The sequence below is a fragment of the Cuculus canorus genome, chromosome 1 (genome assembly GCF_017976375.1).
Source record: "Cuculus canorus isolate bCucCan1 chromosome 1, bCucCan1.pri, whole genome shotgun sequence".
NCBI classification, from domain to species: Eukaryota; Metazoa; Chordata; class Aves; order Cuculiformes; family Cuculidae; genus Cuculus; species Cuculus canorus.
In genome coordinates, this window is record NC_071401.1 from 44,105,411 (window position 1) to 44,127,797 (window position 22,387).

General features: G+C 35.7%; 1 protein-coding gene across 7 annotated transcripts in view; it reads right to left on the reverse strand.

Annotated features, from left to right (window-relative positions):
• Positions 1-22,387, reverse strand: part of MYCBP2 (MYC binding protein 2) — a 181,815-nt gene that overhangs the window by 47,800 nt on the left and 111,628 nt on the right. For 6 of the 7 annotated variants that reach the window (XM_054056536.1, XM_054056540.1, XM_054056537.1 and 3 more), the window contains 9 exons: positions 20,748-20,803; positions 20,208-20,323; positions 18,782-18,879; positions 14,694-14,810; positions 13,783-13,923; positions 7,939-8,013; positions 5,571-5,795; positions 4,550-4,682; positions 1,211-1,336 (listed from right to left, as the gene is read on the reverse strand). In XM_054056536.1, the coding sequence (XP_053912511.1) occupies positions 1,211-1,336; positions 4,550-4,682; positions 5,571-5,795; positions 7,939-8,013; positions 13,783-13,923; positions 14,694-14,810; positions 18,782-18,879; positions 20,208-20,323; positions 20,748-20,803 (1,087 nt within the window). The remainder of the gene's footprint in view (positions 1-1,210; positions 1,337-4,549; positions 4,683-5,570; positions 5,796-7,938; positions 8,014-13,782; positions 13,924-14,693; positions 14,811-18,781; positions 18,880-20,207; positions 20,324-20,747; positions 20,804-22,387) is intronic. The other variant, XM_054056539.1, reaches the window with a different exon arrangement.

Consider the following 22,387-nt stretch of genomic DNA (forward strand, 5'->3'; position numbering starts at 1 on the left):
CCTAATACGCTGCTGCAGAAAAAGAACAGCAACTTTGGACTACTACACAGCTGACACTGACAGACAGGCTGTAGTACTGTCTTATATACTAAACAACTTAAACATTGCCAATTTTGTGAGTCAACCATTACTTTGAAATGAATGTGGCTGAACTGAGAAATGCAGTTCTGTATAAAAGGCTCTACAAAAAGGAAAACACCTCAACTTTACCAGCTTTTTTCCAACAGAAGAGTTTCCTATTACAGTGCACGGACAAGTATGAACTGCTTCTTTATGCAGTAAAACACTGTAAAATGATATAAAACTATTTCATGTTATGGAAATAACAGACTAGAATATTTCTGACTAATTTTTGTCTCACATCTCCTTTAAACCAGGTCTTAAGTTATTTTATTTGGAAACCAGTAAGAACAGATGCTGGTGTTAAAAACACAGAGAACACCTTAGGCCCACATCCATTGTGGCATAGCCATAATGCAGTGATGTAAAATAGCAAAGTTCTCTGTACTTCAGGCAAATTTTGCAAGTACATCTGCCTGAGCAGAAGTCCCCTCTATATTATTAAATCTTCTAGACCTAATCAACAAATAAGCAAAAGGCATGCAGTCCGAGTTTATTGTGATGCTTTATACAAATTTACATCTTGTCAATTAAATAAATCATGGTTAAAATAAATCATTATTTTAGGTCAGGAAAATCAGCAAAATTTTATTTATTTCCCAGCATTAGTAACTGGTATCTATGTGACTGAAAGGTAACTTCAGTTTTACAACTTAAATCTCAAATGCTATCTTTCATCTTGTCATTCCACTAAAGGGAGTTAAAAATGTTGAGAGGCGAGAAGTATTTGCAAGTGTTTCTGACCCATTTTAAAGCCTGGGCTTTCTAAATCCAGTAATTTGCACAACATGATTTACAGCTATCTACTTGTAATTTCTGCATTATAGTTTTGTGCCTACCACTACAGAATGCCTCAAGTGTAACGTACAAATCTTTGACGACCCTTTTTATACAGAGGACTTAGACTGAGTGAAATTAAAGCAGAGGAAAAAAAGCAGTTACAGTATTAGCTACTTGGATTGTAAACCACCCAGCAAATGCTTATAGTCCTTTGGGGAACATCTGATGGTGTCTAAGAGAGCAGCAAATGAGTAAGAAAAATAAGCACAGTTAAGAAAAATGTATTATTTTAAAATGTGTGAAAACATACCTTTGTTATTTCCAAGGCCATAATCGAACCCTTGTCCATTACTACAGCTTGTGCCCTTACTGAAAGCTTGTATTGAGAAAGGACTTGGAGGAGGAGTCTGAACATTTTGCTCTAGAAGAACTTGCTCTGTAAAAAAAACCACATCACTTAGAAGCAGACCTTCTTAGCAACTGATTTACATTGGGGAGATGAGTCAGAAGGCTGAATACCACACGGCAGACTACTTTACGTTTGACTGAGTTGCTGCCAGCTTTGTCATCATATACCACTCAGAAACAGGTCTGACACTTTGTTTTTCAATAACATCACACCATTCAATGTCTGTTCTTCGGACAGTGATTGCTGAATTCATTTGACAAAACAGGGTGGAGAAAAGATGGTTTTCAGAGGAACAAACTCAGTGCTAATAGACTTTTAATCCTGGCTATCTCCCCTTAATAGTTTACAGGTCAGAAGACATTTTTACCCCTGACAGAATTTTTGATATCTAATATGGAGTACTACAGTTGTGCTTTCCATAAGGTACTAAAAAGACCTCCGACTACAACCAACCTGCTGTCTTCCAGAATATCCGTAACAACTAAAGAGCCAAGACAAATGAGACACAGAATCCACTTGACTATTTGGATTTAGGGAAACATTATGTACTTAATGGGGTCAGAAGTAGCATTCCAAGTGATGATCTATAAGAAATAATTCACATGAAATCTTCCAAATGCAGGTTAAAAGCTCAGATTGGCTTCCTGTACAACTTTTCCTTTTCTATATGTACTGAGGACTCAATTAAAAAAAACAAACAAAACCACCACAACTCTTCTAAGAGTCACTTTTAGAAAATGGTATTTTACAGTATGAACTTTTATATAATATATGCACTCAAATTTAGAAAAAAAATATCAGGGAGAAGGTTAGAAATTTAAACTCAGTTTAAAAAAGAATCTCAGTTTCTTCTGAATTACAGGCAACTCTCCATCTGGCAGTAATATTTTAGCTAAAGTATCTGGCATCTGCTGACAGACCTGGGCATTCGGTACGACTTTAGTCTGTCTCTGACAAATCCTACTTCTTTCTGAGAATTTCATTCTTTTATTAAATTGTTGTTTTATTAAATAACAAAAACATAAAAGCAATCAAGACTGTATTGTTCATGTAGAAAATACAGACAGCTGCAAATCTAGTTGGAGCTCCTCCAAGTGCTAGTAATTTCCCTCCAGCAAAAGCATTGAAAATGATGACATAGTATTCTTAATTAATTTCATAGCAAATAAAAGCTGTTAAATAATTTTCAGATGTGGCTTAAGCTCATTAGTTTTACTTGGTGCTGAGACGGACTAGGAGCATAGAATAGATCAAAATAATTCTGTAACTGCACTAATAGCTACTCAAACTTTAGCTTTAGCCAGATGCACAAGAGACATCTTAGAAAGACGGCTTATAAAACCAGAGACTTATTTAGAAAGAATAAAACCAGCCACATCGAGGCATAGGACTTGCATCAGAAAGTTTCTAACGTGGTATCTCAATGCAGTTGATTGTAAAGACCCTACTACAGAGTCCTCTCCTCAAAGCCTGGAGCCTGCATTTCTGTTTTTCTGTGATAACACTAGTATACTGGAAGATGTCCTTCAGTAACTGTATTTAAGTAACAAGAAATTGAACAGAAACTTCAAATGAAGTTCTTGTTTCAATTCTTCCAAATCTGAGAATTCTGTCTTAAAGTGCAGACATACCTTGAGAAATTATCTTCCTTTATATAGTAAGGATAAAATCGTAAATAAATTATTGAAGCTGGAGAAGACTATTTAAGGTACACAAAATACAGTCAAGTGACTTAAATGAAGGTTCTCTCTATTCCTTCAAGTACTCTTGAATGGAAATTTTTTAAGATTATAAATTGAAAATGCGCAGATTTATTCTGATTTAAAAAAAGGAAACTTGAAGAAACTAACTCTTCAAGGGAGCTGAAGCAAATCGCCCTCTACAGAACTCTATCAAATTTTTATGATTAATGGAAGAACCTTAAGCATTAACTTCTAAGAACACTTGTAACAAAATCATGCTAACGAAAATGCATAGTAATTGTCACTAGACATTGGAAAGAAAACACGGACACACTGGACACCTGGGATGCTGTATCCATTTTCAGGCTTTGCATCAGAAGATATGCTGAAATGAGTTCAGCAGAGGCCACCAAGACAGTCAGAGCAGTAGAGCACAAAATATGTGAGGAGAGGTTGAGAGATCTGGGTTTATTCAGTCTTAAAGAGAGAAAACTAAGGTGAGTTCTTATTGCTCCCTTCAAGAGTTCATGGAAGATGAAGCCACTCATCTCAGACCCTCACAGTGATAGCAAGAGACAATAAACAAAAGCTGTAGCATGGGAAACTGATTTTTTTCACGATGAAGTCGAGTCAAATAGTGGTAAAGGCTGTCCAGAAAGGTTGGAGAACTTGCTTAGACAAGGGCCTGAGCAACCTGATCTAGTTGAATCTGCACTGACAGGGAGGCTGGATAGACGGGCTACTCAAGAATCATAGAATGGTTTGGATCATCTTTTAACGGAATATAAACAGCTTATAATTTTGCACGGGAGAACACATCCTGGTGTGCTAGAACTATCTGTTAGGGAAACAGCATGTTCAGAACACCTCATGGTGTTAACATGAAGTGTTCAAGTTGAAACAAAGACATTTTGCATCAGCAATTATAGCCTGTTTGTAAGGAGATCAACAAGAAAGATGGAGGGGAAAGGCAATAATAATGTTGTGTACTAACATTTGTTTATGTTTTCTTTTATTATTTCTAGGTCTTACCCAATGTGAACATCAGTTATGAGGACATAAGTTCTGTGTTCTAAGAGAAAGCAATCATACTTTGCTGAACGAATAATTAACTAATTTGATTTTAATTTCAAATACACTGAAAAACCATGTTAACAGGTTTTTAACAAGGTGCTGTGTGATAGAATTAACTCAACAAAACAAAAAAGAAACAGAAATAATTCATTCTACTTTGCTTTTCATAGAGACATAAAATAGACCAAAGCGAACTAACAAAAACTCATACAAATTATCCCATAGCTAGAAGTAGGATGGATAAAATTATGATCCATAACTGGCACAGAAGAAAACACAGAAGAAATATTTTAACTGTCCTTTTAAAAAAACGTTTAAAGAATGTTTATAAACAACTTTGAAGTCCAACTATGTAAAGTAAATCAAATGAAAAATCAATGTTATAGCTGTCTAAAATTCAGCTCCTTCTTTATTTATTTGTCTTCTTTAGATTGCTTAATTTTTTCTAAGCTAATTTAAAAAACAAAACAAAAAAAGAACTTGCCATCTTCGTGCCGGAGGTACTGGTTTCCACCTCTGTCTCTAGCTAACGACCATGCCTCGCCTTCATCACTCTCACAGAACTCTACCATGCTGTTCTTATCCATTTGTACCCACGTACCTTCTGAATTAGTCACCTGAGGCACACACACAAAAAAGCACAATGTATTGACTTTTCAGATAATTCAGTAGCATGGTTCAGCAACTTATTACAGCATCTGAAAAACACATTTGTTACAATATATACACTACAAAGCAAGTGTTGAAAAATGGGTTTCTTAAATTAAGGCCACAGGCTGAAACAGACTGAAGGACCAAACTATTTATGTCATAATTATAGTTAGGAGTATTTAAAAAAAAATCTTAAGACCTTTTTAAGTTCAGAAGAAGCAAGACACCAACACCACAACTTTAGCATATCCCAACAAGCCTAAATAAAAACTTGAAGGAGATCTTCACCAAGATATGTCTTTTTATTGATGCCTACAACAGCAGAATTATAATAGCAAGTCATATAAGAAAAGTTTGTATGAGGACTAATTTTGATCCTGACATTATATTTAGGAAATAGCATGACACACTTCATCCTTAAGCCCTTCTAAACCATAAAACACCACAGCTGGACAACTGGGAACATTAACAACAGTTCAGCAACTGAACAAATGCATACAGTTAATACAGAGAAACAGAATAATTTGTTAGGTCCTAGAAAAGAATTTTCTCAAAGAATATGACAAAAAAAGTAGAAGAAGAAACAATTTTATAAGGGATACTGTGACAGAAATATGTAAGCAAGCATGTGTAACTGCAGTACAATTTTAACACTATTCCAATCAATGCACACATCTAAAAGGCAAAAGACATAATTGTGTTAGTATTTATAACATAAATCAAGTTCAAAGGTTAGTATTTATCACGAGGGTTGGAAAAGCAAACCTGTACAGAGGCAGATTCTTTTGCTGCGTTTACTACTGTTATATACTTGTATCTATGAAGACATGAACTGAAGCTACAAGGATCCATACCTCGCCCACTGCCTTGACTTTGTTTCCCAGAACTAACATTCCAATTGGGATACCTCTAAGGTTAGGGCAGCTTCTGATGTTGTGACCTGATGGGCCAGTCTTCACTACCTTGTACACTCCAGGTCCACCTCGAAGGAATGGCATATCTTGTTCTTGCATCACTGCTTCCTGTGGGCAGTGTGAATTTAGGTCTTTGAAAAAATCATCAGTGTTAGACCGAGATTCCTAAGAAATCAAAAAAAAGAAAAGGCAAAATAAAACAGAAGAAAACCTATTAATAATACCTTTGAACTTTTTAGATAAGAAATACTCGAGACTACAGCAGCTAAGTTTCAAACCTAAAACAGATAATAGTTACATTGCTAATTTTAGTGTGTGATGATAAACAACTATCAGTAAATTGCATAGTAATTGAAAGCCACCATATTACATATTACTATAATTATTTATAATGAAAGTGATATAAATGTAACATTTATAGTAAAGGAGTACCTCATTTCTACTGTTACAAATTATTTACTCCAACCACCTTCACTAAACCTTATTTCATACTGATGTTAATCACGAGAAACACACATTTCTCCTGCTGTATTTGTCAAAAGGTCTGGGGCTGTGTAATGGGAATTTGAGTATTAACTCTTTCCAAATGATGTGCTTCTTTTTTTATTTCACATTTCTAATACATATAAATACATTTATAATTGTTATTTTAGAGTAAGGACAAAATTACAACAGAGTAACAGCAATACCACAGATTCTTAAATGCACACAAAAATCAGTGCATACTTCTTATTTTCACTGTGGCAACAAAAATGGCCTGCTAAATTGCATCTGGCACCAATTACAGATTACATGCATATGCGACTTTGAAAGAAGAAAACACTTCTTGAGTTTCCTACCAAGAAAAACTGGTAGCTACTAAAAGAAGACAAATGTTAGCATAGGTTTTTCAACCATATACAGCTTAACGGAAAGGCTATTGTACAGAAAAATATAAGGGACAAGAGTAATGTAACAGACATTTGTATCAGAAGAAAGCAGGTGAGAAGCAGGACTCAGGTCCACTATGCTTATAATGCAAGTCACAGGTGCTTTGAAAAGAATACCTGAAAGTTAAGAACATAAATAATGCCCTATGGGATGCAGCCAGTGGTTCACCTACTCCAGAATGTGTTCAGCAATGGCAACAGATTGCTATTTAGAATAAAGATGCTATTTAGAAGCAGCATACGTGTCTTTAAGAGTGGTCTGTCCCGTACATAACAGCATTAAATGTCTTTTTATTATGGACATTAGAAGGTATACCCTATTTTCTTTAGTGTTCCTTTATGAATCTGATTTCTTTGAATTTATTTAATTTCTTTTGAATGTGCTGATATTTTCAGCCTCCCCAATCTCCTGTAACAACACCTTCCAGGAGTTCCTTTCCGGCTGGGTAAAGAATACTGTATTTTTTCAGTTTTAAACAAAGCTTCTACCTACGTAGTTTCCTTTTTAATTAAGGCAATTTCGCTGATCTCTTTAATTATAATTTTTTCAGCTTTTTGGAATGGAAATCTGTGCTCTATGCCCAGAGTAATACAGAAATCTTTCCAAGAGGCCTTTATACAAAAATGAATCTGTTCCACAAATCTGTATTTCTCAAAGCAAGTTAACACAAGCTGAAGTCAATTGGTTTAAGGAGAAAAAAATCTATATGTTTTAAAGACAGTTTAAACATTGTCTAGATCTTGATATAACAAAAAAGAAGCTTGCTATTCTGCAAAAAATATTCAGTGAAAACCAAGTTTTTAAATCTCTAAACCAATATGTAAAACAGAGTCATCTTCATTACAAAGGTCATGAAAACAACTTCATATAAAAAAATCACTATAGGGCTGCAACGAGATTTAGACAAGCACTGCTGTAGACAATTTTAACTACTTAACTATTGTTACTATAACTGTATGATTTTAAAAAAAGATTAAGAATGGGCTGAGTATTGATAAAATATTTGTGGCTTCACTTATATAAGTAACGTCTTATTAGAGGCTGTAACAGTGTATACTCTCTCATGTACTACTACATTTTGCAGTAAAAAGAAAAGTATTATATTACTAGCCATCTCTCCGAATTTCTGATTTTGTTTGTTAAAAAAGAAGAGTGCTACTAATGAATTAATGAAAAGTCAAAGCTCTGCCCTAGTACTTTTTTTCTCATCCTAAAGGAAGAGAGACAGTTACAGCATTCTATGAAAACCTGCTACTTCCTGCAAAAACAATTCAAAGTAAAACAGACTTCAAAGAATATTTTTAATGTAAAGTTGAATTATAAGGTACATTCTGAAAACATGAGATAGCGCGTTGACTGTTCCTGTTATTTAACTCACCTTAGGGGGTAAAGCTTTGGAAGTCCATGAAAAAAAGTCCAAATCCCTTACTCCTTGGCTAGCATTAAAGACATTCTGAGCAACAAAGTTTAAAAAAAAAAGACATATATCAACAAGGAAACAGGAACAAAGAAACACTGGAGGAAGAAGCTTCAGGTACTATAAAGCAAAGTTTCTTCACAAGTAAATTTACTGGTAGAACGTTTTGCAAAAGGGGAAAGTTTTGTTTTTCTTATCAAGTCATCCGAGTTCATTGCTCAGCATGGCAAATCGTCCATTAAACAATAACAGTTTAGTACGTCAAAAGCTCGAAGTGGATGTAGTGTGTCATGCCATTTACTGAAATTAAGAGCCAGACATTTCTTAGAAAGCTTGAGACTTCATGCATAGAAATATTGCACACAGCTGTTTCGCTGCAAAAACTCCATTTTTTTTACCACTAACCCTGGTTTATCACTAACCCCAGTTTTACAGCAAGACAGTCCACCGCTCTGAAAGACAATTCCAATTATTGCAAGACAATTGCACACAGACTTTAGTGACCAAGTCAGAACTGAAAAGACACAGAAGGGCTAAGCTGTAAGCAATTCGCTTGTATACAGTGGTTCCAAAAATGGTTTTCAAAATTGAACTCTTTACCAGAGACAAAAATTTCAGAGTGTGCTGTAAGGAGAACAATCACTCAGATTTCATTAGTTTTATAAAATACACAGTGTATTTACTAGTTTATCATAAATTACAATAAACCAAATGGAGCTGCCAGATGGAGTTCATTTATTTTATAACCAATTGCCTGTACTACAGAAATGAACACTACTGCTTGGTGTATTTTTTTCTCCCACAGAACAGCTAAGACAGAATCTTTTCATCACTGGAAAACATGAAAAAGTAGCCATCTCTGCTCCATCAACTGGTTTCTACTCATTTCAAAGAAATTTTTACTGTTACTGTCAAATGAAAGAATTAATAGTACATACATATTAGTGTTAATAATCAGTATTTATTACACAACTGCTTTGGCAAAGCCACTATTTCATCAGTATGAACAGAGGTATCAAAATCTTATCTTCCACTCCCATCCTGGCAAGCGAACCAGTCAAATAGCTGGAGAGCAGTCACATAAAAATGTAACAGTAGTTAGAGGAAAAATCTATTAATCTCTTCAAGCAGAAAAAAGTACAAAAAACTCTTGGCATGCCTCCTCTGTATTTCTTGAAAAAACATTATCATGTTAGAAGTAAGTGAATCCAGACTTCTAACTCACAATAGAAGCAAGCTATCTAGCTATATGTTGTTTGCAAAACCTCTGCTTATATCCAGCTTCAGTAATGCAAACGATGTGCAATTTTGACAAAAACAGGGAGATTATTAAGCACCAGAATTCCTTTAGAATTTAGTACCTCTACCCCACATTGAAAGCCATCCAAATGCACTAGTGAGATAGGCTTGGGGGCAGTGGGAAAGATGGGAAGGGTGTAAGACAAAGATTGGCAGAGTAAAGGCTTATCAACTTGACAGATAGCTATAACAACTATAAAAAACCCTACATATGCCTAATGAGAGTGTACTTCACAGGCTTACAACCTACTTTAATGGCGTACTTATACTGCTTTGCAGCATATATCATGTTTTGTGATGGAATTCTACTCTACAGAGAAACATGGACCATCCACACCTAAAACATTTAAATATATTTCAAAGCTCTATTTTTGAATGTGATAAAGCTGGATGGATGTGTAAAACACACAGAAGAAATTAACAGCAGTGAAGTGGGACCACGCTGAGTTTTAAAAAGCCAAATTCCAGCTCTTAATCACAACAAAATTTTATTTCTTTCTAGTGTGTACTGCTCTGCGTTGCATGTACCTTTCTAGTAAGCACTGTGTGTAAGCATGAGCATGTAACTGTCTGTGTAAGGAACTTAACAAGTATAACTTGTTAACTGAATGTCACAAGACAGAAGGAAAAGTAACTACCAGGGATGGAAGCAGCTTATCCAAAACCACAATCTATTAAATTCATAGTCTCATAACTGTATTTCCTATGATGGACTGGATGCACAGTTTTAGCCCAACAGTTACAGAGCAATTCCCCATGAAAGGATAGAAGCAACAACTAGAAAAGCTTTGACTAGACAGATTTTCTAAGAAAATAAATGACCACAGGTCAAATAAATAGAGTCTGGTAACTGCAGTGGATCTCTGCCTTCCTACAATTATCAATCTTTAAATAAAATCGCTTTGATCAAAATAAACAGAAAGAGTGTACATAGGAGATTTAAGATAGGCAGTGTTTGATTTATCATAAAACATCTAATGTCAACAAATAAATATGAAATGTAAACACAATCTATTTGTAAAGAGGACAAGAGGTCAAAAAAACCCTTGGAAAACTACTGTTCATTCCTTGTTCACTGTTCAATTAACACAGTGATGAAATGGAATAATTAAAGCTTTATTTAAAAATATACTTTTTACATATTTTGTAAAACGTAGAAAGAGATTTTATTTACTTAATAGCAGATAACAAAAAGCTGTCTATTTAAGTGTGACGAAGTAATGTAACTGGAGCTGCCAACTCTGCAAGCTCATGAGCTCAACAAAAATGGACCCTAATCAAGTAATGTAACATTTATTTGAACAGATAATACAGTGACTAATTCAACCACTTGATTTTTCACTTGTATTTTCAGTCATATAAGAGATTTTTCCAGTCTGCTTCCTTCTTCTGAAGCCAATACTGGTAGAATAGGTTTGGATTCTAAAAATTCCAAAACCAGATCTTTTTACTAGATTCTGCTCATCATGGTTTTCAGTTACCCAAATCAATTGAACAAGATGAGCAGATATGGATTACTTCACAATTTAATCTACAGAACCTTTAGCGTTTATTACTTAATCAAAGACCATCTTTTCCCACATGAGTCATTCAATTCATGGTGACCACACTGATCAAATTTGACAACTTACAGATACAGTTGTTTTCTTGGACAGTCCAGGGAAAGCCCATATATTACTGAATACTCTCAGCTTTGTAATCACTTTAAAAGAGATTTTATTTTAAAACGGTCTTCCAAGAAAGGGGTATCACTTCACGTGATTAAGATTCGGTAGGAAAGAGAGTTTTAACCTGAGCTACAAAAATCAGGAGCTTACACAAGGGTTTACTGAATTTCACCAAGTTGTGGTGTGTAAAACTAGCATAGCATAAATTGACAATAAATAAGCCACTGAACTTCTGACTTTTGATCCGTGGCCTTTAAGAAACGCAATGTTAGAGAATATTTTTTTCCTTTTTCCTCTTACTATTACGAATCAAACCGACAAATTGTAATGCTTACATATGGTATAATAAAATTAAATAATTTCAGAACATGTTAAGTCCTTCCAAAAGTTTGAAAATCTGAGATTCAAAGAAACCTTCCACCTGAAACTATCTCAAAACACATCTCCTATTACACATGGCTACATTGTTATAACAGTTCCTTTTGTAAGACTTCTGCTATGTTGGCTGCTGTTGCTCACTGACCAGAAGCTAAGAAAGCACACTGCTTTTGCCTTGTGTCGTTAAAAATGTATTATCGCTGGTCATTTGAAAGAAAAACAGGCATATCTACCAGCTCTTAATAGCCTAAATGGTACCAAAACTAATTCACAGCACTGTTTAAGGAAAAAAACCAAAGGATAATGTTTTATCTGACCTTTACAGAAGCATAGATAAATGTATGATAATGAAATGCTGGTTTTCACATTTCATTGTACCTGATCTACCTATTCAAGTGCGATTTGAACTATCAAGATTATATTATCAAGATAGAGTGTTTGGTTATTTATGACAGCCATTTCCTTTTAGCCTTTTCTCAGGGGGCACAGGGTACGTTCTCTAGAAATGACTGTGCACTAGAGCCAGTAAGTTCTTGCCAACCACGTAGTTGAGTGCTGAGAGCTCAAAACTATTCCCTTCAGCTAGTAAAAAGTAGTATTAGAAATAGGTAACTCAAAAAACAAACCCTAATTTAAATTTTACAGAATATAATATTCATCCAGACTTGCAATGTTTACCGAAGTTAACTACATTCTTCAGGTGAATTCACTTTTATCATGAAAGAACAGGTAAAATTAATTGGCTGCATACAAATATTAACGTTTTGTTGAAAAATTACTTAGCAATTTTTGAATGAGTAACAATTTAAGGTAAAAAATACAAGTAAGATTTTTAGCAAAGCTTAAATTTTTTCCATGTTTTTATGTATTCTACAACAAACCCAATAAATAAGCCTGTTGTCACAGTGTTTGAGTGACTAATGGCCAAGTACAGAAATATTTTGCCTCCAAAATGTAATATTAAACTGCTTCCCCAAATAAGGATTTTATTAAAATAAATTTTATTAAAAGACATCTCCAAACACCAACAAACAATTTATAGACAAGAGGGTGAATAGGAAGACTATCTAGTTACATCCTATAGAAACACAGAATGGTTTGGGTTGGAAGGGGCCTTAAAGATCATCGTTTCCACCCCCGCCCCATCACAAGCCGGGACACCTTCCACTGGATCCAGTTGCTCAGTATTTGTCAGAAGATAGGCTGCAGACACTTAGGATTTATGAACTGCCAGATTTGGCTACTAGCAAACAGCCCAGTTTCACTGGAACTGGGAATATCTAAGTTCTTCTATCACGGGAAAACACAACAGAGTGACATTAATGGGTGCAGGCATTTATAATTTGGCCAAATATTTGTTAGCTGTCTTCAATCACAGCAGCAGGTCACTCATACTCAGAAGTGAGATTTAGATTAGGTATTAAGAAGAAATTATCTACTGTGAGGGTGGAAAGGCACTGCAACAGGTTGCCCAGAGAAATTGTGGATGCCCCATCCCTGGAGATGTTCACAGCCAGGCTGGATGAAGCTTCAAGCAACCTGATCCAGTGGAAGGTGTCCCTGCCCATGGCAGGGGGGTTGGAACTGGATGATCTTTAAGGTCCCTTCCAATCTAAACCATTCTATGATTCTCTGTAAGAAAATTAATCAAATCTAATTAGCTGTATTTGGAACTCGATCTGGTTCTAACATTCTACCCTGAAGAAACCAAGGTACTCCCCACTCTGGGAAATGCACAAAACCAGATAAGCCAGAAAGCCCCGCACTTTCATAAATATTTTTAGAAACACTGGTTCAGCTAACATATACGTTTTTCCTTCTGTCTTTTAAAAACTTTTTTTTAAAACTGTATCTTGTTCCTAGAAAAATTGTAACCTTTGAATTGTAGTGATGGTTATCGCCATTACAGTTATCCAGATAAATTGTGTTTACTCTTATTATAAATTCAATGTTATTTATTTATATATTTATTTTTACACAGTCCTCATGCTCTGGGATTCTTTGATTAGCTGAAGAAATTGATAACCCACGGATTCAGGTGTAAAACTCACAAAAAACATATGCAGAAACCAATAAGTTTTGAAAATTGCCTCAATTACATTGATTCACTGCTGGCTGCAAGCCTCTTCTGAAATCACGGCATCAGTGGACCACTTTATGGACAACAACATCTGGCACAGACCACAATCTTATATAATTATGCTTTTGTACACTGTTATAGCGGTCCTTGCATTTTTGTTTCCCTTCTAGGACAAGAGGCTTTAACATAAAAAGCCTCATCAATTTCTACACTCCAACCTCATTACACAACAGTGCTCAAAAATGCAAACACATATAAGGTAGTATTTGGTAATTAAAATATTGTTTACCTCAGGACTCATTTGCAGCCTTAATTAAAGAAAGTCTTGTAATGAGGATAGAGTGTACTTCTGGATATTTTTCAAAGGCACCTTTTACTTACGTCAACAGGTACCAGAAGGCTCTTGCCAAGATGTTGGTTAAAAGAGAGACACCAGGCTTCAGTGTAACCATTCATGTTAGGAACATACTTCTTTATTGTTTCATCATTCAGCCTCAGCCAAACACCATCATCATTGTGGATCTATGGGAAACAAGCAACAAAAACGAGCCATGCCCTCCCGTAACTGTTGCAGAGCCAGTAAGGATTAACAGACTTCAGACAAACAGACAACAGTAGCAAGGAACTAATGACCTTCACCGTGCTGATATAATGTAAGAAGAGGTGAAGAGGAATATGATCAAAACCAGAATTTCAAAGCAATGGGAGGTATATCTTTTTAAAAAGCAAGGTGCAAAGATAAATTTAAATCAGACCATGCAATAGTAAGAGTTGCTTTGAGAGAAAGGAGGAAAGAAAGCCAAGCCTCTGTAAGCTTCATAAGTTGCCCAATTTCCATTTTTCCACTGATATAACTTAGTAAATTGCAAAAATATTCCTTGTAGATAAAGTTACATTGTAAGAAAAAGACACGCATAGCAGTCTAGAACACTTGTGATCTTTCAGAAGTGTAAGTGAAAGATGTAATGACACCTACAATCTGAATTTTTGCATACAGTTGAACTAGTCATGAACAGCTAAATCCTTAGAGATATTACTATAAAATGAACTCTGGGAATTTTGTTTCCTCATATCGGAGTCTCAAAAGTTTGTTACATATGTTTTCAAGTAAGTAAATTAAAAGGAAATGACAGCTTGAAAAACTAAATTAGTAGATATTTAGATTTTTGCAATTTATTCTATTACATTCTTAAGTTGTATATGTCAATGTTTAAACATCAAATACCCCATTATTTGTGTGAATTAACTTTACATCTTAGCCCAATTTTCAACAAAAACATTTTATTAATTACCTCGTCAATGAAAGTGATGGATCCATTGACTTTCACTATGCCTATTTGCTCACTCTGAAGGGAAGGGTGGCTACGGATACGAAGCCCTGCACTGTCCTTGGCCACAAATTTGCGAACCTAAGAGAAGCAAAGGAAGACAGTAAGGAAGAAAAAATTGGAACAGAGATCTCAAAGAGTAAAAAGAAATAGGTTTAACAGATTCTGAAATGCTAGTGACGAGATAGCAGTCTTAGAGTTACAGTTTGTTGCTAGTTTCCCATGGCTGCTGTGTACAATTTCACTTTTTTACTATAACCATAAAATCATAATGTTAAAAAATTCCATAACAGTGCACCGACTCAGTCTTGGAAAGATCTCTTGTATACCACACAATTTTCAGCATAAGCTTCCAATTTTTAAGTGCCTGCCCTGCCCCCCCGCCCCCAGTTTTATTCATTCTTGCAAGTTTCAAGGTTTTCGCCTTTTCAAATTCACTATTTCCAGCACCTGATCAACTTTGGAGTACTGGCTCTCGGTTGTGCTTCCATAAAACATTATTTCCATAAAACATATACTGCTTTTTGGCCAAAATTTGGATATGTTCCTCAGCTAAAAAGTTTAAATAGCCATTTAAAACCTTATTTTGTTTTTCAAACAGCTATTTTAATACTTTTTCCCTTTTTCACAGGAAGGTTAGATCAGATACTCCTTGCTACTAGTTTGATTTACTACAGCCCGTAAAATTTCTCAGTTGTTATTCACTATCATTTTGCCACCACACAAATACATTATCAGGCACATGTTCCACAGAGAACAAACTTAAAAACAGAAATTGAAAGGATGGCTTAAAAAAAAGTGCATATATTCTATGCATGTGGTATAACAGCTTTTTCTTGGAAGGTTATTTTCAAACTCTGCATGTAGAATTGAAACAAGAATGAACTGAAGTGTGGACTCAGCCTTTAGCTTAATAGAAAGCACACAACAATATGGAAAGAATAAACTCAGGAAAAGGTAATGTCAGGTAACAGCTAAGCGCAGTAATTAATTTTTTGTCGCTAAAGACATTATTTTAAGAAATAGTATTTATTTTAAGGCTAGTTAATTGTCTGAGTCTTATTTATGATACAGCATCTTTTTGCTTGGACTACTTCTCTATGGCATAACAGTTCAGTAACTGTGCTAGAACTCTCCTTGGCCAGTTCTTCCAAGATGCATTGTACAGGACAAAGCAACCTTAACAAAAGGTTAACCATCCTTCTATGAAGATACGCAAAAAAACTACCTCCTGTCCATAGCTTTTGGGTTTGGTGGTGTCTTTTTTTTCAATTGATGCTGCTTGGTCAGTGGTGTGAGGACAGTAGAAACAGTTAAAACATGTTACTGACGAGTCATCTGGTACCAGTCTTGTCCCTTCCAATTCAGCTAAATTAGGACTGCTTTCTGCTAGTTGGCTCCAACTACACAATATTACATTACAAAGCTTGAAAGAAGATGTTTCCCTGAACAGGATGTGGGCTGGAATTTCTCACAAATTAGTTTTTCTACATTTCAAAGCCAGTAATGAGGCAGCAGTTTTGATGGGTCATATACTCCAGGCTGAACACAGATCCCTATGATAATCTCCTTTACTAACTTACATGAACAGGAAAATCAGATTTGTACCTGACTTCAAGTAACAGAGAAAGAAGAATTCAATACCAAATCATAATACAGTATCCATTTTCAACTCGAGATTCAAGGTTTGACTACAAAATTGGAATGTGCCACTGCCTGAATGAAAATGTTTTGGTGTTTCTGGTTGACAACAGATTACCACAGAAAATGCACTGTTAGTGTCCTTTGATTATAACTACCCGAAATTTAGGGCTGGCAAAGAAGAAGAAGAAGCTTCAAGACCTTGACTAACTCCTTTTTCTCAGCAAAACATGATTTGGTATATCAGATTGTCTGACTGACACATGTCTAATTTGCCTTCTTGGTTTCAGAAACATTAAGCACAGTGTAATAAACACCTTTTTATGGTATTTATAATACTGCTGGTCATCCACAATTAATTATTCTAACCTGGTTTGTGATTTATTAGGACACAGAAAAAAGATGACTGATAAAATGATTTACCATGAAAGGTCCAGTGTGTTATTAAAACAGGCTCTACAGACACTATCTACAGGACAGAAAGATAGCTCCTCTTTTTCAAAGAGACTAAAAACTTGGAAGAAGAAACATGATATGCAAGCAGAACAACACAGTGAGATGATTAAACACTAGATAATATCTTTGACTACCAGATGCCTAACTTTTGTCAAGTATTTTTCAAGTGTTGTAAAGACTGTTACTTGACAAAATACAGATATTTTTTATGAACCAGTCACCTCAATTCCCACTGTAACAACTGAAGAGAATGACAACACTTCCACACAGCAATTCATCTCCTCTTAGACCAGATGAATCTTGCACTTCGGAGACAGTGAACACCATAGATGGTTATCAGCCTGGATAATATCACTGAAATTCTGTGAGATTAACCTCACTCAGTAAGAACTGAGAGTTTTAATTTAGATAATGAAGTAATCAGCAAGACTTCCTTCCAAGAGAAAGGAGAAAGCCAAGAAGTATTTTTTGATAAAAGTAGAATGATTCTATTAAAAAATTGTGTTGAAACTAAAAGTAATCTTATTTTTATTTTGAGGTGTTGGGGGCATGGAAAAGAGCTTTGTTAGTGGCAGAAGCAGACACTGGGTGCATTTACAGACGGGGGAGGTGTCCAACAAAGTTATTGTTTCCAGATTATTTAGAAAGTTGGATCACAAATAAATTAGGACGTGCTGTAAACATAGAAGGTTGACAAAAAACTGATCCTTTTTGGACTGATATTTTTCTCGGCCACCTTCACTGACGTAATAAGGCAGGAAAGGATAACCTTGCAGCATTTCAGAGTTGTGCATCTATTAACACAGGCTTATTCCACAAAAAAAAAAAAGTTTCCGTGCCTCATTCAATATCCCTTCCTTTGCATCTAAGAGGAAGTGGAAGATGTTTCGCGCATATAGGCATTTGCCTTATAGCACTGCCACACCACCTTTCAGCTTTCCTCTGTTATTTGTGTCTACTTTAGTCCTTTAGAGTGGAATGATAAAGTGAAATGGGGAAGTTAAAAGACATAGGAAGGATAACTTTTAAAAAGAAAATTGCAATATTCTCAGAAAGGAAGATATCACTAAAGAACCTAATTTTGGATTTTTATATTGACTTAAGAAAGATTGTTATCACAAAACAAACAAAGATCTTTGTAAAGCCCTTTGTCCAATTAATTTCGTAGTACAATATCAAAGAAAGTACTGGTAGTAGAGCAGAACAGTCTGTGGCTTTCATAATTATTTTACCATGTTTATGTGACGAGCCAAGACTAAGGCAGCTTCTGCAGAGCAGAACAGGTTTAATAATGGAGAGAATCACAGAATCATAAAATGGTTGGAGTTGGAAGTGACCTTAAAGATAATCCAGTTCCAACCTCTCTGCCATGGGCAGGGACACCTCCCACCAGATCAGGCTGCTCAAAGCCCCAACCAAATTGGGATGGGGCACCCACAACTTCCCTGGGCAATCTGTTTCAGTGCCTCACCACGCTCATTGTGAAGAAATTCTTCCTTATGTGTAGTCTAAATCTGCCCCTCTCCAGTTTATACCCATTGACCCTAGTCCTATCACTACAAGCCTTTGTAAACAGCTTTCCTGTAGGCCCCCTTCAGGTACTGGAAGGTCGCTATAAGATCTCCTCACAACCTTCTTTTCTCCAGGCTGAACAATCCGAACTCTCTCAGCCTGTCCTCATATGCTCCAGCCCTCCGAGCATCTTTATAGCCCTCCTCTGGACCCGTTCCAACAGTTCCATATCCTTCTTATCTTGAGGATTCCAGACAGAAAGAAAACAGAATTAATATCTTAGAGTTTATCCAGTAAATGAATTTCATTCCACTCAGCATGTTAAAGTGACTTTTAAATATCCTTAAGCCCTGCATCACTATGACATGCTAAAGTATGTATTAAACAACAATAAAATCCCACTCAAATATAACTATCTGGATTATTTTCTCAGTTCTCCAAACCTTGTTCGGCTGAGGCTCTGCTTTTGGTTTAATAAGCTGGGTTCCAGGAGGTATCATTCCCTTCGGAGGATCTTTTACCTTTACTTCTAGTCCAGCATCTATAAACAAACAAAGACTAAGTTAAAATACATATAGAATCACAGAATAGTTTGGATTGAAAGGCACCTTGAAGATCATCCAGTTCCAACCCCCCCGCCACGGGCAGGGACACCTCCCACTAGATGAGGCTGCCCAAGGCCCCATCCAACCTGGCCTTGAACACCTCCAGGGAGGGGCAGCCACAGCTTCCCTGGGCAACCTCTGCCAGCACCTCACAACTCTCATCATGAAGAAACTGCTCCTAGATATATCAGTCAAACAGTAACTACAGTTTATCTACGCTAAACCTCAGAGTAGGCAAAATAACCATTCTCTTATCTGTCTGCCATAAACAACACTTGCAGCAGCTCCATGTTGCAAAGTATTATTTCCTCAATATTTGTGTCTTCACATGTGGAAATCTACAAATATATGACGTTATGTTGTTAATGGGTATCTCTCATACCTTGTGTACACAATTAGGGAATTTTGTACCCTTACAGGGTCTGTAGGGGTATGTTTCAAGGAATTATGAACACATAAGAGTTAAATGTTTGAGGGTACAAGTAAAAGCTCCCCCACAACACCCTTCTCTCTAAACTAGCTAAATACGGGTTTGAAGGGTAGAACTTTTGCTGGATGAGGAATTGGCTGGATGGTTGCATGCAGAGGTACTGGTCAACAGCTCAATGGCCTGACAGAGACCGATGACAAGTGATATCCCTCAGGGGTCTGTACTGGGACCAGTACTGTTTAATATCCTCATCAATAACATCGACAGTTGGATACTATGGCATAATATCTTATCTTACACTATAGTCCCTAGGACTATACTGTAAGTTTTACAGCAAAGAAGAAATGCAAAGCATTTAAAATTAGCACAAATAATCAAAACTTTGTGTAGAGTTTCAATTAAGACCATACTTCCTCAGTTTTCCAGCAGAAGGAATGACATTATTTACTCCTGCATGATCATGAACAATTTCCCCTTTTTGTAGGCTCTTCAGTGCTTTTTTTCCCTTTTTGTCTGTCACTTTCTTGTCACTGAAATAAGGCATTTGTCTTGAAACACTGACAGTAGAGAATAAGAAATTAATCTTGTAGTCCTACCACACTATAAATACAGGATTTGTCATATGTATTCCTATTTCAAGGAAAGAATAGCTGTGGTCTTTTATTTTGAGAAAGAAGAGGGAATTAGATAAAAGGCTTCTGAAACAGCACTCAGGTAGTAGATTTTGCCGTGAACTTTAATGCTAAGTATTATGAGTGACAAAACCATACATTTGTCAGTATACAAACAGAATACAATATAAATTTCTGCTTAAGTATAGTGAAAATTAAGTACCTATTTCAATTCCATCTATTGTAACATGGATGGTATAGAGACCAACAGCTCCAGGAGTCCAATTTGCACAATATGTCCCATCATTATTGACTCTGATCAACATGTTTTCACTGGGTCTAGGCAAAACCAAAACAATTAAAATCATGAAACAGTTACTCTCATCTTGAAAATAAAATTAGTAATAGCTTGAAAACTTTGTTTTTCCTTTCAGACGACCTAAATACCATTCCCCCCTCCAATGTACTAATCCCACATTATTTTGAAGTTATAACCCTACATACCACGTTTATTTACAGCAAATTATGAAAAAACACATTCAGGGAGTAGATAACACAAATAAAGAAACAACATTACAACAACTAAGAATGAAAGATTTTTAACAGAATCTCTAAATATAAGAAAAAGTAATACACAGTTTTCTAGTGTTTCCACCTTTAGACAAGCCTATTTCGCAGTCAAGGCTTGTGATTCTCAGTGTAAGCAGAAATGATAAGACATATCAATTTCAGTCCTATTAAAAAGCAATTAATAAATATTTACCTCTTTGGTGTTGGTGAAGCAAAGCGTAGTTCTTCAAAGGAATAATTTTCATATGCCTAGAAACAGATGAAATTCATCAGACAGAATCAATTATACTAAGGTAATGAGAAAAAGAAAGCAGAGTGTTTTCTCAAAGAACATACTAATCTAACTTTACACTCACTAGAAGCATAGAGCAGGGATGCAAAAATTATTCCAAACGACAGAAATAGTAACAAATATATGCATATAAGAAAAAAGCACCCTTATTATCTAAATAATGGCAATCTAAAGGGAAAGTGAAGATACTTATTCCTAACAAAAGCTTTGTTCACAGTCAAGTATTTGAATCTCTTTCAATCTCACTTGCCTAACACGCATTTGAATTCTTTTAATAGACTAAATTTCACCTTCTTCGTAGGCACAAATATCCACTGAGTACCTAAGGGATAAAGAACTGTGACAATTTATAGAATCATAGAATGGTTTGGGTTGGAAGGGACCTCAAAGACCATCCAAGAATAGCCTCCACTGGATCAGGTTGCTCATAGTCTCATCCAGCCTGGTCTCAAACGTGTCCAGGGAGACGTTCAAGATGTCCTATGAGAATGCCAGTGTCTACAGTAAGACTACTGTGTCAGTAGAAAACTAACCTTAAAAATACAAAAGTAAATAGTTTATGCCAGTTTACTTCTCTAGTCTAGCCTGGTACCATATGCTTTCCAGAAGATGGATGGGATAGACAAGCCTAAACTGTTGTGAAATCACTGCCCTAGAAATAAACCAAATCATGATAAACTGAAGATATGTCACAGAAGAAAAAAAAGAAAAGACGGTTTTTATTAATTTAATTTAAATTGAAAGACAGTGCATACGTCTGTTCTGAGCATGGATGAGGGTAAGAATTTCAGAGGATGCTGTCAAACACTTACAGAGTTTAAATTAAATTTAAAGAACACCTCTTAAACAGCTGGGAAGTGCTGAATGTTCAGAAAGCGTATGCTATATAAGATACAGGGAAAATCAGAGACAACAGAAACAGTTGCCTCATCTGCTCTGCTCATTGATGTACATAAACTCCTGAGATTCTGGAGGGTTTTGGTTTGAGCTATAGGTGAACCTCCGGAAGATCCCCCAGAAAGGTTTTAAATGTAGAAGCCAGACATGTTTCAAGAAGTAGAGACTTTTTTGTATTTTTCCATGGTTTGTCTCTTTTACTTTTTCGCTTTTATCTTTACAAACATTGTACTGTTACCTAATAAGATGTCTTTAAATGAAAACTTGCATTTTCCTTTTATTATCTTAGTCTGATTCAAGCTATAATTTCTTACAAATTAATTACTTAACATTAGGCATTCCTCACTCAAAGCGTCCATCAAATCTAGAGATTAATTTCTGGACGCCTTCCACAGTCAATTACTTCAGAGGATCTAATGCCTCACAAAGTGTGCCACTAACATCTGTGTGAGCAGATTTGATACCTGCTACAGGAAAAGAAGCAGCAGGTGTCTGTGGACAATGGTAATTTGGGTTTCAACTTTGAATAAATAATGTATTTCCCACTCCCTTGAAGTCACTGGTAAAAATACCAAGTAGCATCAAGCCAGTACCTCAAGTTAAAAAAGACAAAACAACTGAACAAGCAAACCATGCTTCTCTCG